The sequence below is a fragment of the Hyla sarda genome, chromosome 9 (genome assembly GCF_029499605.1).
Source record: "Hyla sarda isolate aHylSar1 chromosome 9, aHylSar1.hap1, whole genome shotgun sequence".
In the NCBI taxonomy this organism is placed as follows: domain Eukaryota; kingdom Metazoa; phylum Chordata; class Amphibia; order Anura; family Hylidae; genus Hyla; species Hyla sarda.
The window spans coordinates 162,658,529-162,675,928 of NC_079197.1; the positions used below are offsets into that span (position 1 = coordinate 162,658,529).

At 43.7% G+C, this 17,400-nt stretch overlaps 1 protein-coding gene across 4 annotated transcripts in view; it reads right to left on the reverse strand.

Annotated features, from left to right (window-relative positions):
* Window positions 1–1,363: 1,363 nt before the first annotated feature.
* LOC130291589 (CCN family member 3-like) overlaps window positions 1,364–17,400 on the reverse strand; it is a 32,947-nt gene continuing 16,910 nt past the window's right edge. For all 4 annotated transcript variants that reach the window (XM_056540532.1, XM_056540533.1, XM_056540530.1 and 1 more), the window contains exons 3-6: window positions 15,034–15,213; window positions 11,105–11,257; window positions 3,814–4,016; window positions 1,364–2,190 (exon numbers count right to left, since the gene is read on the reverse strand). In XM_056540532.1, the coding sequence (XP_056396507.1) occupies window positions 1,861–2,190; window positions 3,814–4,016; window positions 11,105–11,257; window positions 15,034–15,213 (866 nt within the window). In that variant the 3' untranslated portion in view covers window positions 1,364–1,860. The remainder of the gene's footprint in view (window positions 2,191–3,813; window positions 4,017–11,104; window positions 11,258–15,033; window positions 15,214–17,400) is intronic.

Below are 17,400 nucleotides of genomic sequence, written 5' to 3' on the forward strand. Positions count from 1 at the left end.
AACTGTGTGAAAATCCTCGTGATTATCACAAGGGAAAAGACCTCCCATTATAAGAAGTGCGGAGGGGGCAGGGGTGCTGCTATACACTGTCTCTTTGTCGAAAGCCTCTGCTTCTTGTGTAGCCTTTTTTTTTTCCTTAAGAAGTTGGAGGTTTGTTGATAGAAATTGGGCAGTGGTGTACTTAGAGGTTTGATGGGACCACTGCAACAATAACAACAAAGCCCCTTTCAGGAGCTCTCGTTCCCCTAATGTAAGCTCTTCCCTTCTTTTCTAACACTACAGCTCCTCTATGGATCACATCCGAGTGAACATTCTCAGTGGGGACAAGACTAACCAGCTGCATGTTTTGCCTCTGTGGTATGAAGGCCCTTGGAATTGAGGTTTATTTATCGTCTAAGCAATTACAGGTAGACCCAATCTATATGAACAACAGATCGTCTCTACTAACGCTACCATCCTGCAATTTTGGAACCCTGGTTTCAATCTGGCCAGGGTTCCAATCTGACCAGGGTTCCAATCTGACCAGGGTTCCAATCAGACCAGTGTTCCAATCTGACCAGGGTTCCAATCTGACCAGGGTTCCAATCAGACCAGTGTTCCAATCTGACCAGGGTTCCAATCTGACCAGGGTTCCAATCTGACCAGGGTTCCAATCAGACCAGATTTCCGATCCTGGGTTCCAATCTGATCAGGGTTCCAATCTGACCAGGGTTCCAATCTGACCAGGGTTCCAATCAGACCAGGTTTCCGATCCTGGGTTCAAATCTGACCAGGGTTCCAATCTGACCAGGGTTCCAATCAGAACAGGTTTCTGATCCTGGATTCCAATCTGACCAGGATTCCAATCCTCGGTTCCAATCTGACCAGGGTTCCAATCAGACCAGATTTCCGATCCTGGGTTCCAATCTGATCAGGGTTCCAATCTGACTAGGGTTCCAATCTGACTAGGGTTCCAATCTGACCAGGGTTCCAATCTGACCAGGGTTCCAATCAGACCAGGTTTCCGATCCTGGGTTCCAATCTGACCAGGGTTCCAATCTGACCAGGGTTCCAATCAGACCAGGTTTCTGATCCTGGATTCCAATCTGACCAGGATTCCAATCTGACCAGGGTTCCAATCAGACCAGGATTCTGATCCTGGATTCCAATCTGACCAGAATTCCAATCTGACCAGGTTTCCAATCCTGGGTTCCAATCTGACCAGGGTGACAGTTTCCGAATATGTTAGAGCCATACAAATCATCCTTCTATTTTCTGTTACCGTTACAGTCCTTTCCATTATGGATTCCTCACACCCACTCCTTGTCATCTGCATTTCATTATGTGCAGTAATAAGTAAAACTGACATAGGAAACATGTGGTAGCATTTTATTTCATTCATAGATGGATGGAGAACATACACGTGATTCTGTATTTAGTAGGAATGTGAAAATATTTTTAAAACGGCAATATGGTACTAAAAACAGTAAAGAAGTAAGTGCACCCCTCCGTGATTGAAGGTTGTGTGACCGCAAGAGAGGATCTTCTCGACAATACGCAAAATTATTGGTTCCTAGTGAATTTATAGACTGACTGCAACAGAAGATAAAGGACTATATATAAATATGCCAGGCATATCCATAGGATAACATCCAAAAACTTTTGGAAGACACTCCGATACTTTAAAGGGATGGCCAACAAACTTCATGTATGACAAGATATGTAACAAAAACCAATGGTGGACCCATAATGATATAAGTCTCCATTGTCAAGGGCTTTATAATCTTGTTTTTTTTAATCAGTAGCGGTTACAGAAAGACTCAAGCGGTCATTTGTCAGAATAACCACTTTAGCTTTCTGGCACCTTCCTGGCATCTATATTTAGTATCTCACCACTTCGTTTGTGATCTCCTCTTTTGGCCTTATTTCACTGTCTTCCTCCTTCTTCTTCTTCCCTCTCATTCCTCTTTTGCCACCACACTCACACCTCTGCACCCACATAACTTGACGGGTGACTTTCCTTTGGAGTTGGGCACACTGAAAGGACACCGGGCGCGTATGGCTCAGCGAAGGTTTGCAGAGACGCCCATCTGAGCAAAGGCCGCAGAACTTGGGGAGTAGAGGCCGGCTTGACAGACAGTCACGAAAGCGGAGATGGATCGGATGGGACCAGCTCATGACACGACTGCAGACATTGCTTGCCTTCAGGACCTGCCAGAAATATAAGAAGATGATACCTATGTATGATATATTTTAAGGTAAATGGCCAATTTTTTCAAAATATTTTAGAGCTTAATTTGTTCCCTAGAAATGTCCTTGGTTACAACAGCTTAAAGAAATACTGTATATATGTTCAGTCCTAACTGAGACTGGGTTCACACTACGTTTTTGCCAGACTGTTTTCAATCCGTTTTTCTAAAGAAAACCGTATGGCAAAAAAACGGATGGAACAGTATGGAAAAAAGTAAACCGTATGCGTTTTTAAACAGTATACTGTTTTTAAAAGTGCATACAGTTCCGTCAGTTTTTATAAAAAAAATAAAAAAAAACATAAGTTTTTGAAAATTTTGTCCATTTTTAATGGGAGGGGTCTTGGGTGGGGACTTTAGGATTCAAATGCGCATGTGCAAAGTAAAAACGTAAACGTTTTACCCGTATGGAACTGTATACATGTGCGTTTCCCATTGACGTCCATGTTTAAAAAAAAACATATGCGGTTGCAGTACGGTTTTTAAACCGGAGACAAAATCCTGGTCAACCACGGTTTTGACTCCAGTTTAAAAACCATACTGCAACCGCATATGTTTTTTTTAACTTGGACGTCAATGGGAAACGCACATGCATACGGTTCCATACGGGAAAAACGTATACGTTTTTACTTTGCACATGCGCATTTGAATCCTAAAGTCCCCACCCAAGACCCCTCCCATTAAAAATGGACAAAATTTTCAAAAACTTATGTTTTTTTTTTTTTTTATAAAAACTGACGGAACTGCATGCACTTTTAAAAACAGTATACTGTTTAAAAACGCATACAGCTTACTTTTTTCCATACTGTTCCATCCGTTTTTTTGCCATACGGTTTTCTTTAGAAAAACGGATTGAAAACAGTCTGGCAAAAACGTAGTGTGAACCCAGCCTGAACTCTGTTTTATTTTTGGCGTACTTGGCAGGACTATTTGAATGGGCTCCCCTATAATCCTGCAAGGGAGCAATGAACTCATGGGGGTCACTAAATATTATTCAGACAGGAGTCATGAATGTTAAAAAGGCTTCATCATTTAAAGGGGACCTCTCATTAAATAAACTTTTGATATATTTTAGATTAATGAATGTTGAATAACTTTCCAATAGCATGTTAATGTAAAATATGCTTCTTTCTATTGTATTTTTCCCGATCAGTCCTGTCAGCAAGCATTTCTGACTCATGCTGGAGTCCTAAACACTCAGAGCTGCCAGCCTGCTTTGTTCACAGCCAATCAGGCTGTGAACAAAGCAGGCTGGCAGCTCTGAGTGTTCTCCTTTGTGAACAAAGCAGACTGGCAGCTCGTAGTGTTTAGGACTCCAGCATGAGTCTGAAATGCTTGCTGCCAGGACTGGTAGGGAGACCCCTAGTGGTCATTTCTTCAAAGTGGAAAATTAAATAGAAAGAAGCATATTTTTTAATAACATGCAATTGTAAAGTTATTCTGCATACATTAATCTATAATATATCAAAAGTTTTTTTGATGAGAGGTACCCTTTAAGCTAATTTGCATAATATTTGGACGTATATATAAACATGGAAATGACCTTAAACATACTTTGTAAGGCTGAAAAAAATTTAGCATTTACCGTGTAGTTAGCGCTGGGATATTGTCCCTTGCAGGGTCTGATCATACATAGCCTCTTCTCAGCTTTAGGTATACAAGTTTCCTTCTCGTAAACTATTCTCAATGAGTTCCCAAATCCACAGGTGCGTGAGCAGGGGGTCCACTCAGTATCTGGTTTACAGGAATACGTTTCTTCTAATAATTCCTCCTCATCTTGTTCTGTATCTGTGGATCATGATAAGAATACGATGTCCTTAAGCTTCTATTGTCATACGAAGCTTCACACAGTCCTAGATTTGAACTTCCACAAAATACTCTTGTTATATTAACATACCGTATTTTTCGCCGTATAAGACGCACTTTTTCTTCCCCAAAACTGGGGGGAAAAAGTTGGTGCGTCTTATATGGCGAATACACCCCCTATCGCGGCGGTCCCTGCGTCCATCAACGTCCGGGACCCGCGGCTAATACAGGACATCACCGATCGCGGTGATGCCCTGTATTAACCCTTCAGACGCGGCGATCAAAGCTGACCGCTGCGTCTGAAGGGAAAGTGACACTAACCCGGCTGTTCAGTCGGGCTGTTCGGGACCGCCGCGATTTCACTGCGGTGGTCCCGAACAGCCCGACTGAATAGCCGGGTTAGTGCTTACAGGACACCGGGAGGGACCTTACCTGCCTCCTCGGTGTCTTCTCCGTTCAGGGATCCACTGTATGGCCAGCGCTCTCCTTCCTCGTCATCACGTCGTCGCGTACGTGAGTCGGCGTGCGTAACGACGTGATGGCGGCAGAGGAGAGCGAGGATACCCGGCCGGCAGCAGAGACGTTCCGGAGCGATGGGGACACGGCGACAGCGATGGAGACACGGCGACAGCGATGGAGCTACATCCAGGGCAGCGGTGACGGGTCCGGAGCGGCCGGGACATGTGAGTATTACCTCCTATGCAGTGGTCTTCAATCTGCGGACCTCCAGATGTTGCAAAACTACAACTCCCAGCATGCCCGGACAGCCAACGGCTGTCCGGGCATGCTGGGAGTTGTAGTTTTGCAACATCTGGAGGTCCGCATGTTGAAGACCACTATTGGGTTCAAAATCTTTATTTTTTTAGATTTTGCACCTATAAATTGGGTGCGTCTTATACGCCGGTGCGTCCTATAGGACGAAAAATACGGTATTATGCAGCACATGATACTTTGACTGTATTATCATTAGAGTCTTATGGTCTATTCACACAGCAGAATTTCCGCTTGCGGAATTCCACCTCAAATTAAAGCCCATCGACTTCTATGGGATTCTGCACTCCCTTTCACACTTCTGAATTCCGCAAGCAGAGATTTAGAAGTGTAAATGGGAGTGCGGAATCCCATAGAAGTCTATGAGCTTTAATTTGAGATGAAATTCTGCAAGTGGAAATTGTGCCATGTGAATAGACTCTTAGGTGTCCTTAAATGGGCACTTCTTGCTATTGCCCTCCTTATGGTAAATAAAAAATCTTTCTAATGTACTTTGTTTAAAAAAAAAAAAGTTTTCTATGTTTTATTTGTGTTTAAAAATGCTGCCACTAGGTGTCTCCCCACTTGTCCAGAGCCCATTTCCCCCATCTCTTGCATAGACTTTGGACTCCTGCTGGCCTGGCAGAAGTCCAAACTCAGGAAATGCTGAGGGGGGGGGGGGGGGGGTATTTTAAGGATTTCATGGCATTAAGTTTGCAAACTCATAGGATCTCCATGGTGGTCGGTGTAGAGTGTACAATAACGCAGAAAGTTCATCCAGCACTCTCAAAAGTCCAAAATCAGGAAATGCAGTCTGGAGTGCTGAGGGGGGCGAGGGGGACGGGGGGGTGGTTCTGCCTTAGCCAATCATAGCTCATCTCACACTGAACTGCTCTGGGCTGTGTGTAGCAGAGTGAGGGAGGAAGTTCTCCCCTGTATGGCTTCAGATGATGTCACGCCTGCTGGGGAACGCCCCTTCCCAGTCTGTGAATCTGACTGAGCAGAAAATACAGAGCAATATCAAGGTAGAAAACAAAAAAATAATAAAAATAAAGGCAGGGGGTGGTTTATCATGATGGGGGCAGTGACCTGGGAGGATACCTCATAATTTAACAAGATCATCAGAGGTACTCTTTAACCCCTTAAGGACACATGACGTTCTCATACGTCTCCATTTCCGAGTCCTTAAGGACACATGACGTATGAGAACGTCATGTGTTTTACCGGCCCCCCGCAACCATCTGGAGCGGAGCCGGTCCCCGATGCCTGCTGAAATCGTTCAGCAGGCATCGGGGCATATCGCCCAGGGGGGTCATTATGACCCCCCATGTCGGCGATGGCCGCAGATCGCTGGACAATTCAGTCCAGCGATCTGCGGCGGATTCCGGGTCAATCGGGTCTCCAGTGAACAGCCAGAGCCAGCAGGGGTGAGGTGGCACTGGTGCCACCTCACGATCGCCCTGATTCATCGGCCGGATTACCGGCCGACCAATCAGGGCGCCTGCTGCGGGTGTCAGTCCCGCAACCCGCTCCGCCCCTCTTCCGGAGGACGTGAGCGGGTGCGGGACGTGCACCCCGGGTGCTGGGGACCCCGATCCCCGGCGCCCCTGTTGGGATCGGGGCCCCAGGAGCAGCTGCGGCGGCGGAGACGACGAGGGACTGACCTGTGCGGCGAGGATCGTTGGAGGTGAGTGACAGCCTCCTGCTGTTGCTTAGCAACAGCTCCCAGCATGCAAAAAGGGCATGCTGGGAGCTGTAGTTATGCAACAGCAGGAGGCAGACCACCACAACTCCCAGCATTCCCTTATGGGCATGCTGGGACTTGTAGTTTTGCAACAGCTGGAGGCACATTCTTTCTATGGAAAAGTGTACCTTCAGCTGTTGTGTAACTACAACTCCCAGCTTGCACAATCAGCTAAAGTGCATGCTGGGAGTTGTAGTGGTGCATCTGCTGGTTGCATAACTACAACTCCCAGCATGCCCGTTGGCTGTCGGTGACTGCTGAGAGTTGTAGTTTTGCAACAGCTGAAGGCACACTGAGTTAAGTAGCAAACCAGTGTGTCTCCAGCTGTTGCATAACTACAATCCCCAGCATCCCCAGCCAAAGTAGTATGCCTCCAGCTGTTGCATAACTACAACACCCAGCATGCCCTTCCGCTGTCCGTACATGCTGGGGGTTGTAGCTTTTGCAACAGCTGAAGGCACACTGGTTGCAAAACACTGAGTTTGTTACCAAACTCGGTGTTTCACAACCAGTGTGCCTCCAGCTGTTGCAAAACTACAACTCCCAGCATGCACTGATAGACCGTACATGCTGGGAGTTGTAGTTTTGCAACAGCTGGATTTCCCCCCCCCCCCCCCCCCCAAAAGTGAACGTACAGGGTACACTCACATGGGCGGAGGATTACAGTAAGTATCCGGCTGCAAGTTTGAGCTGCGTCAAATTTTCTGCCGTAGCTCAAACTGCCAGCGAGAAACTACTGTGAACCCCCGCCCGTGCGACTGTACCCTAAAAACACTACACTACACTAACACAAAATAAAATAAAAAGTAAAAAACACTACATATACACATACCCCTATACAACCCCCCTCCCCAATAAAAATGAAAAACGTCTGGTACGCCACTGTTTCCAAAACGGAGCCTCCAGCTGTTGCAAAACAACTACTCCCAGTATTGCCAGATAGCCGTTGACTGTCCAGGCATGCTGGGAGTTTTACAACAGCTGGAGGCACACTGTTTGGGAATCACTGGCGTAGAATACCCCTATGTCCACCCCTATGCAAGTCCCTAATTTAGGCCTCAAATGCGCATGGCGCTCTCACTTTGGAGCCCTGTCGTATTTCAAGGCAACAGTTTAGGGCCACATATGGGGTATCGCCGTACTCGGGAGAAATTGGGCTTCAAATTTTGGGGGGTATTTTCTGCTATTACCCTTTTTAAAATTGTAAAAATTTTGGGAAACCAAGCATTTTAGGTAAAAAAAATATATATTTTTTTACATATGCAAAAGTCGTGAAACACCTGTAGGGTATTAAGGTTCACATTACCCCTTGTTACGTTCCCCGAGGGGTCTAGTTTCCAAAATGGTATGCCATGTTTTTTTTTTTTTGCTGTTCTGGCACCATAGGGGCTTCCTAAATGCGGCATGCCCCCAGAGCAAAATTTGCTTTCAAAAAGCCAAATGTTACTCCTTCTCTTCTGAGACCTGTAGTGCGCCAGCAGAGCACTTTTCACCCCCATATGGGGTGTTTTCTGAATTGGGAGAAATTGGGCTTCAAATTTTGGGGGGTATTTTCCGCTATTACCCTTTTTAAAAATGTAAACATTTTGGGAAAACAAGCATTTTAGGTAAAAATAAATTTTTTTTTTTACATATGCAAAAGTCGTGAAACACCTGTAGGGCATTAAGGTTCACGTTACCCCTTGTTACGTTCCCCGAGGGATCTAGTTTCCAAAATGGTATGCCATGTGTTTTTTTTTTTGCTGTTCTGGCACCATAGGGGCTTCCTAAATGCGGCATGCCCCCAGAGCAAAATTTGCTTTCAAAAAGCCAAATGTTACTCCTTCTCTTCTGAGACCTGTAGTGCGCCAGCAGAGCACTTTTCACCCCCATATGGGGTGTTTTCTGAATTGGGAGAAATTGGGCTTCAAATTTTGGGGGGTATTTTCCGCTATTACCCTTTTTAAAAATGTAAACATTTTGGGAAAACAAGCATTTTAGGTAAAAATAATTTTTTTTTTTTACATATGCAAAAGTCGTGAAACACCTGTAGGGCATTAAGGTTCACGTTACCCCTTGTTACGTTCCCCGAGGGGTCTAGTTTCCAAAATGGTATGCCATGTGTTTTTTTTTTTGCTGTTCTGGCACCATAGGGGCTTCCTAAATGCGGCATGCCCCCAGAGCAAAATTTGCTTTCAAAAAGCCAAATGTGACTCCTTCTCTTCTGAGACCTGTAGTGCGCCAGCAGAGCACTTTTCACCCCCATGCGAGGTGTTTTCTGTATCGGGAGAAATTGGGCTTCAAATTGTGGGGGGTATTTTCTGCTATTACCCTTTTTAAAAATATAAAATTTTTGGGAAACCAAGCATTTTAGGTAAAAAAAAAATATATTTTTTTTACATATGCAAAAGTCGTGAATCACCTGTGGGGTATTAAGGTTCACTTTACCCCTTGTTACGTTCCCTGAGGGGTCTAGTTTCCAAAATGGTATGCCATGTGTTTTTTTTTGCTGTCCTGGCACCATAGGGGCTTCCTAAATGCGGCATGCCCCCCAAAAACCATTTGTCGCTCCTTCCCTTCTGAGCCCTCTACTGCGCCCGCCGAACAATTAACATAGACATATGAGGTATGTGCTTACTCGAGAGAAATTGGGTTTCAAATACAAGTAAAAATTTTCTCCTTTTTATCCCTTGCAAAAATTCAAAAATTGGGTCTACAAGAACATGCGAGTGTAAAAAATTAAGATTTTGAATTTTCTCCTTCACTTTGCTGCTATTCCTGTGAAACACCTAAAGGGTTAATACACTTACTGAATGTTTTTTTGAATACTTTAGGGGGTGTAGTTTTTATAATGGGGTCTTTTATGGGGTATTTCTAATATGAAGACCCTTCAAATCCACTTCAAAACTGAACTGGTCCATGAAAAATAGTGAGTTTGAAAATTTTGTGAAAAATTTCAAAATTGCTGCTGAACTTTGAAGCCCTCTGGTGTCTTCCAAAAGTAAAAACTCATAAATTTTATGATGCAAACATAAAGTAGACATATTGTATATGTGAACCCAAAAAAAATATATTTTGAATATCCATTTTCCTTACAAGCAGAAAGCTTCAAAGTTAGAAAAATGCAAAATTTTCATTTTTTTCATCAAATTTGGGGATTTTTCACCAAGAAAGGATGCAAGTTACCATAAAATTTTACCACTAAGTTAAAGTAGAATATGTCACGAAAAAACAATCTCAGAATCAGAATGATAACTAAAAGCATTCCAGAGTTATTAATGTTTAAAGTGACAGTGGTCAGAATTGCAAAAAACGCTCCGGTCCTTAAGGTATAAAATGGCCTGGTCCTTAAGGGGTTAAAGGGGTATTCCAGGGGGAAAAAACAACTTTTTTTTTTATATCAATTGGGACGAGAAAGTTAAACAGATTTGTAAATTACTTCTATTAAAAAAATCTTAGTCCTTCCAATAATTATCAGCTGCTGAAGTTGAGGTGTTCTTTTCTGTCTGGCAACAGTGCTCTCTGGTGACATCTCTGCTTGTCTCAGGAACTGCACAGAGAAGAGGTTTGCTATGGGGATTTGCTTCTATTCTGGACAGTTCCCGAGACAGGTGTCATCAGAGAGCACTTAGACAGAAAAGAACAACTCAACTTCAGCAGCTCATAAGTACTGAAAGGATAAAAAAAAAATATAGAAGTAATTTACAAATCTGTTTAACTTTCTGGAGCCAGTTGATTATATATATAAAGTTTTTTTCCTGGATAACCCCTTTAATGATTTACAGGCCTATCCACTGTTTGGGGATAGTAAAACAATTTGAAATAATTCACCATGACATGAAAGTAAGGTATTCATAGGATAAGTTCCACTATATGGTGCACCATTGGGTGGAGGGAGGACAAGCAGATTTCTTAAAGGGGTACTCTGGTGGAAAACATTTTTTTTTTTTATATCTTTATAAGTAAACTGGTGCCAGAAAGTTAAACAGATTTGTAAATTACTTCTATTAAAAAAATATTTACCCTTCCAGTACTTTTTAACAGCATTATGCTACCGATGAAATTCTGTTCTTTTTTAATTTCTTTTTTGTCTTGTCCACAGTGCTCTCTGCTGACACCTCTGTCCGTGTCAGGAACTGTCCAGAGCAGCATAGGTTTGCTATGGGGATTTTCTCCTGCTCTGGACAGTTCCTGACACGGACAGAGGTGTCAGCAGAGAGCACTGTGGACAAGACAAAAAAGAAATTGAAAAAGAACAGAATTTCCTCTGTAGCATACAGCTGCTAAAAAGTACTGGAAGAGTAAAGATTTTTTTAATAGAAGTCATTTACAAATCTGTTTAACTTTCTGGCGCCAGTTCATTTAAAAAAACATTTTTTCCACCGGAGTACCCCTTTAATGGCTATAGATCATCACCATTCTCTCCCTGCCCTGTATCTACATATGGGTTCTTCACTTTTTACTACTAAAATTTCCTATTACAATCAGAATACCTAATAAAGGGACACTCTTCTTTCAAGCAGTCACTTGGACCTCCATGCACCTTACATGAACCTTCTGACACCTCAATACAAAGCTCACACAAGGTTCTCCCCACCTTGATCAGGGGCTTCTCTTCTGGTCCTGATCTTTGTCTCCGCTCCTGTGTACACATCATCTGGATCAGGGTAGACCTCCCCGGGTTCATCCCAGTCTTCAGACCCACTTGGCTCCTCCAGACATCTCCACTGGGCACAGCATTCACCTGGAACTAAAGTTAGAACAATTAAAGGGGTTATCCAGGAAAAAAACTTTTTTTTTTATATATATATATCAACTGGCTCCAGAAAGTTAAACAGATTTGTAAATTACTTCTATTAAAAAATATTAATCCTTTCAGTACTTATAAGCTTCTGAAGTTAAGTTTGTTCTTTTCTGTCTAAGTGCTCTCTGATGACACCTGTCTCGGGAACCGCCCAGTTTAGAAGCAAATCCCCATAGCAAACCTCTTCTAAACTTCGCGGTTCCTGAGACACGTGTCATCAGAGAGCTCTTAGACAGAAAAGAACAACCTTAACTTCAGAAGCTCATAAGTACTGAAAGGATTAAGATTTTTTAAGTAATTTACAAATCTGTTTAACTTTCTGGAGCCAGTTGATATATATAAAAAAGTTTTTTCCTGGATAACCCCTTTAATGTACAATGAACAATTCTTACAATGATCTGAATATGTCATGTGGAGGGTCTGAGCTGACCTCCCTATCAATAGGCCCCGAAATAAAGGGGTTAAAGGGGTACTCCGGTGGAAAACTTTTTTTTGTTTTTTTAAATCAACCGGTGCCAGAAAGTTAAACAGATTAGTAAATTACTTCTATTAAAAACATCTTAATCCTTCCAGTACTTATTAGCTGCTGAATACTACAGAGGAAATTCTTTTCTTTTTGGAACACAGTGCTCTCTGCTGACATCATGACCACAGTGCTCCCTGCTGACATCTCTGTCCATTTTAGGAACTGTCCAGAGCCGCATAATGTTTGCTATGGGGATTTTCTCCTACTCTGGACAGTTCTTAAAATGGACAGAGATGTCAGCAGAGAGCTCTGTGGTCATGACGTCATCAGAGAGCTCTGTGTTCCAAAAAGAAAATAATTTCCTCTATAGTATTCAGCAGCTAATAAGTACTGGAAGGATAAAGATTTTTTAATAGAAGTCATTTACTAATCTGTTTAACTTTCTGGCACCAGTTGATTTACCCCTTTAAAAAAAACATGGCAGAAATAGCGCCACATCTCTCCATGCGTTGTGTCTGGTACTGCATTGAGCTACTTTGAAGTAAAAGGAGATGAGCAACAATACCAGACACAACCTGTGAACAGGGGTGGCGCTGTATTTTGAAAAAAAAGCAGTCATGTTTTTTTTAACATCTATAACAGTGGTCTTCAACCTGCGGACCTCCAGATGTCGCAAAACTACAACTCCCAGCATGCCCGGACAGCCAACGGCTGTCCGGGCATGCTGGGAGTTGTAGTTTTGCGACATCTGGAGGTCCGCAGGTTGGAGGCCACTGATCTATAAGGTAATAACTCATAAACTATCACTATGTTTTTATCTGCTTCAGTGTTATGTGGGAATTTGCACATAAATGCCCCAATTTAGGAGAATTTGCTAGTCTCACCATACAGTATGTTCTCCCCATTGTAGTGCTGCATCTGTTCTCATATCTGGACCCTGCTATTTAAAGAAGACACGCTGAAATTTATATCCTGCTGGGGGAGGGGAAAAAATGCCCATACTTTCCTATCCCTAATCCCCTGCAGATCCCATTCTGCTCTGTGTGGTCCTCAGATCTTCTTTCTTATATCTGCTTCCAAGACAAGTGCTTGGTGCAGGACCTGTCGGCTTAGCCAATCACTGGCTGATATTGGACACCACAGGAGCCAATGATTCGATGAGCCAGCGGGTTCTTCACCAAGCACTGCTCTCAGAAGGAGGAAAAAGACAGGAGACAGTGGAACCAGACGGAGCTGAACAGGAGCTGCAGGAGACTGGGGCTTGATAAGTATGTCTGTATTTAATTTTTTAACTTTTTCTGCCCCCAACAGGATATTAATTTTAGCGCAACGGGCACTGGGATGGGAACTGAACTACCACCTGCATCAACTAGTTCTCCACTGTTCCTCCGCAATAGGTCCTGACCCCGGGACGGAGGAGCAATGCAGCACAGAAACAGTGGGGCAATATAGTAGGGTCGCTGGTGGCAGTATGTCAGTGGGGGACTGCCTACCTACTACTATACAGAGGGGCATAGAGGAAAGGGGGCCTCTAACTATATGAGGGCATAGAGGGGGCCTATAACTATTTATGGGGGCTGTATGAAGGCCTTCAACTATATATGGGGGCAGTATAGGGGTCTACAACTATATATGGGGGAAGTATAGGGGCCTACAACTGTATATGGGGGCAGTATAGGGGCCTACAACTGTATATGGGGGCCGTATAGGGGTCTACAACTGTATATGGGGGCAGTATAGGGGCCTACAACTGTATATGGGGGCAGTATAGGGGTCTACAACTGTATATGGGGGCAGTATAGGGGCCTACAACTGTATATGGGGGCAGTATAGGGGCCCACAACTGCATATGGGGGCCGTATAGGGGTCTACAACTGTATATGGGGCAGTATAGGGGCCTACAACTGTATATGGGGGCCGTATAGGGGTCTACAACTATATATGGGGGCAGTATAGGGGCCTACAACTGTATATGGGGGCAGTATAGGGGCCTACAACTGTATATGGGGGCAGTATAGGGGTCTACAACTGTATATGGGGGCCGTATAGGGGTCTACAACTGTATATGGGGGCAGTATAGGGGTCTACAACTGTATATGGGGGCAGTATAGGGGTCTACAACTGTATATGGGGGCAGTATAGGGGCCTACAACTGTATATGGGGGCAGTATAGGGGTCTACAACTGTATATGGGGGCCGTATAGGGGTCTACAACTGTATATGGGGCAGTATAGGGGCTTACAACTATATATGGGGGCAGTATAGGGGTCTACAACTGTATATGGGGGCAGTATAGGGGCCTACAACTGTATATGGGGGCAGTATAGGGGCCTACAACTGTATATGGGCGCAGTATAGGGGTCTACAACTATATATGGGGCAGTATAGGAGTCTACAACTGTATATGGGGGCAGTATAGGGGCCTACAACTGTATATGGGGGCAGTATAGGGGTCTACAACTATATATGGGGCAGTATAGGGGTCTACAACTATATATGGGGCAGTATAGGAGTCTACAACTATATATGGGGCCGTATAGGGGCCTTTAACTATATATGGGGGGCAGTATAGGAGTCTACAACTATGTATGGGGGCAGTATAGGGGCCTTTACCTATATATGGGGGCAGTATAGGGGTCTACAACTATATATGGGGGCAGTATGGAGGCCTACAACTATATATGGGGGCAGTATAGGGGTCTACAACTATATATGGGGGCAGTATAGGGGCCTACAACTATATATGGGGGCAGTATAGGGGTCTACAACTATATAAGGGGGCAGTATGGAGGTCTACAACTATATGCGGGGGCAGTATGGAGGCCTACAACTATATACGGGGGCAGTATAGGGGCCTACAACTATATACGGGGGCAGTATAGGGGCCTACAACTATATATGGGGGCAGTATAGGGGCCTACAACTATATACGGGGGCAGTATGGAGGTCTACATCTATGTATGGGGGCAGTATAGGGGCCTACAACTATATAAGGGGGCAGTATGGAGGCCTACAACTATATACGGGGGCAGTATGGAGGCCTACAACTATATATGGGAGCAGTATGGAGGCCTACAACTATATACGGGGGCAGTATGGAGGCCTACATCTATGTATGGGGGCAGTATAGGGGTCTACAACTATATACGGGGGCAGTATGGAGGTCTACATCTACATATGGTGGCCAACAATATATTGGAAAGTCTTCTAGAGGGGCAAAGAGACCCCTCAGACATCTGTCTATGAGCCATCTTACCAGTCACCAGTTGCATTTCGGTGCAGTTGGGGATGAGGGGTTTCTCGGGCTCCGGACACAGGGGGGCACAGTCCATATTCCCGTTCTCACATTTGCAGTGACTCTTGCAGTCTATTTCAAACTCTTGTCCATGGAGAATCTCATTGCCATTGTGGAAGCAGGACTTAGGCTCGTGACGGACTACGAAAAAGTGAGAAAATTGGGTAGAAACAAATTTTAAGTAAGAACAAAGGCCGGTGTAGAGATGAGATATAATCCCTCTGGGGTCGTAGCCATCTGGCAGCCATATTAGTTTGTATGGTCACAAAGCTCCCTCCTTTTTCTCTCTCCTGTGAGAAGACCCTCCGCGTCCATCTTTTTCAGTATATGGAACCTCAGCCCCATTCACGTAACTGCTACAATACCAGATACAGCCCATGGACGAGAGAGGCATCATTTATACAACACCTTTATCCAGGAATAGAAAAACAGAGCTAATTTCTTCCAAAAATAGCGCCACCCCTGTCCTCAGGTTACGTGTGGTATTACAGCTTGGCTTCATTCACTTTTATATCTGAGCTGCAATACCACACACAACCTGAGGACAAGGGTGGCACTGTTACTTGGTGAAATTAGCTCTGTTTTATCCAGTAGTAGACAAACAGAGCTAATTTCTTCCAAAAACAGCACCGCTCCTGTCCTCAGGGTGTATGTGGTATTTTAACTTGGCTCCATTTACTTTAATAACTGAGCTGCAGTACCATACACGACCTGAGGAGGAGAGTGGTGTCATTTCTGGAAGAAAGATAAAGGGATTATCCAGGGAAAAAAACTTTTTTTATATATCAACTGGCTCCAGAAAGTTAAACAGATTTGTAAATTACTTCTATTAAAAAATCTTAATCCTTTCAGTACTTATCAGCTTCTGAAGTTAAGGTTGTTCTTTTCTGCTAAGTGCTCTCTGATGACACGTCTCGGGAAACGCCCAGTTTTGAAGTAAATTCCCATAGCAAACCTCTTCTAAACTGGGCGGTTCCCGAGACACAAGTCATCAGAGATCACTTAGACAGAAAAGAACAACCTTAACTTCAGAAGCTCATAAGTACTGAAAGGATTAAGATTTTTTAATAGAAGTAATTTACAAATCTGTTTAACTTTCTGGAGCCAGTTGATATATAATAAAAAGTTTTTTCCTGGAATACCCCTTTAATGTAAAACTAAGTCTCACATTACCCCTCAGCATGGTGGAACCCCTAAGGAGAAAGTCCCCTCTGCAAAACCCGTAAAATTATCCCTTAGTTCTATGGTCTCCAAACGGATGACCTCCAGCTGTAGCAAAACTACAACTCTCAGCATGCCCGGACAGCCATTGGCTGTCCGGGCATGCTGGGAGTTGTAGTTTTGCAACTCTTGGAGGTACGCAGTTTGCAGACCACTGCCTCAGTGTAAAAGCGACAATTCTTGTTGTTGTCGCCTTCTAGGGACCACCACTAATTCCAGTGCAGTCTGAATCCAGCCTTACTGACAGCAAGCAGAGGTCTTAAAAATGAAGAATTTCAACAGAAAATATATTCCAAAGCAGAATTTTACAGAATTTTAAACCTATTTATATAATAAAAAAAATCTTAACACCTACTTTAAAGTTAAGGGGTTTGTCCAGGAATACATAAACAACGCTAATTTATTACCAAACAGCGCCCCACCTGTCCTCTGGTTGTGTGTGGTATTGCAGCTCAGTTCTATTGAAGTAAATGGAGCCAAGTTGCAATACCAACAAAAAATTAAGCTCACTGACACATGCGACGGTGCTACACGTGCAAAAGGCTTATATGTTGTAAAGTTGCAATACCACACACAACCTGAGGATGGGGTGGCGCTGTTTTGCAAAAAAAAAAATCTACTGTTTTTCTACTCCTGAATAACTCCATCAGGTGCCTACATTGCGGCTTCCACAACTAGTCCCCAATGTGGTAGCAGCAGCATAAAAATTTACCCTCAAGTTGCAGGAAGGTACAAACAAGCTTAAAGGGGTACTCCGGTGGAAAACATTATTATTTTTTTTATTTTTATCAACGGGTGCCAGAAAGTTAAACAGATTTGTAAATTACTCCTATAAAAAAAAATCTTTATCCTTCCAGTATTATTAGCAGCTGTATACTACAGAGGAAATTCTTTTGTTTTTGAATTTTTTTTTGTCTTGTCCACAGTGCTCTCTGCTGACACCTCATGCCCGTATCAGGAACTGTCCAGAGCAGGAGAAAATCCCCATGGCAAACCTATGCTGCTCTGGACAGTTCCTGACACGGACAGAGGTGTCAGCAGAGAGCACTGTGGACAAGACAAAAAAGAAATTCAAAAAGAAAAGAATTTCCTCTGTAGCATACAGCT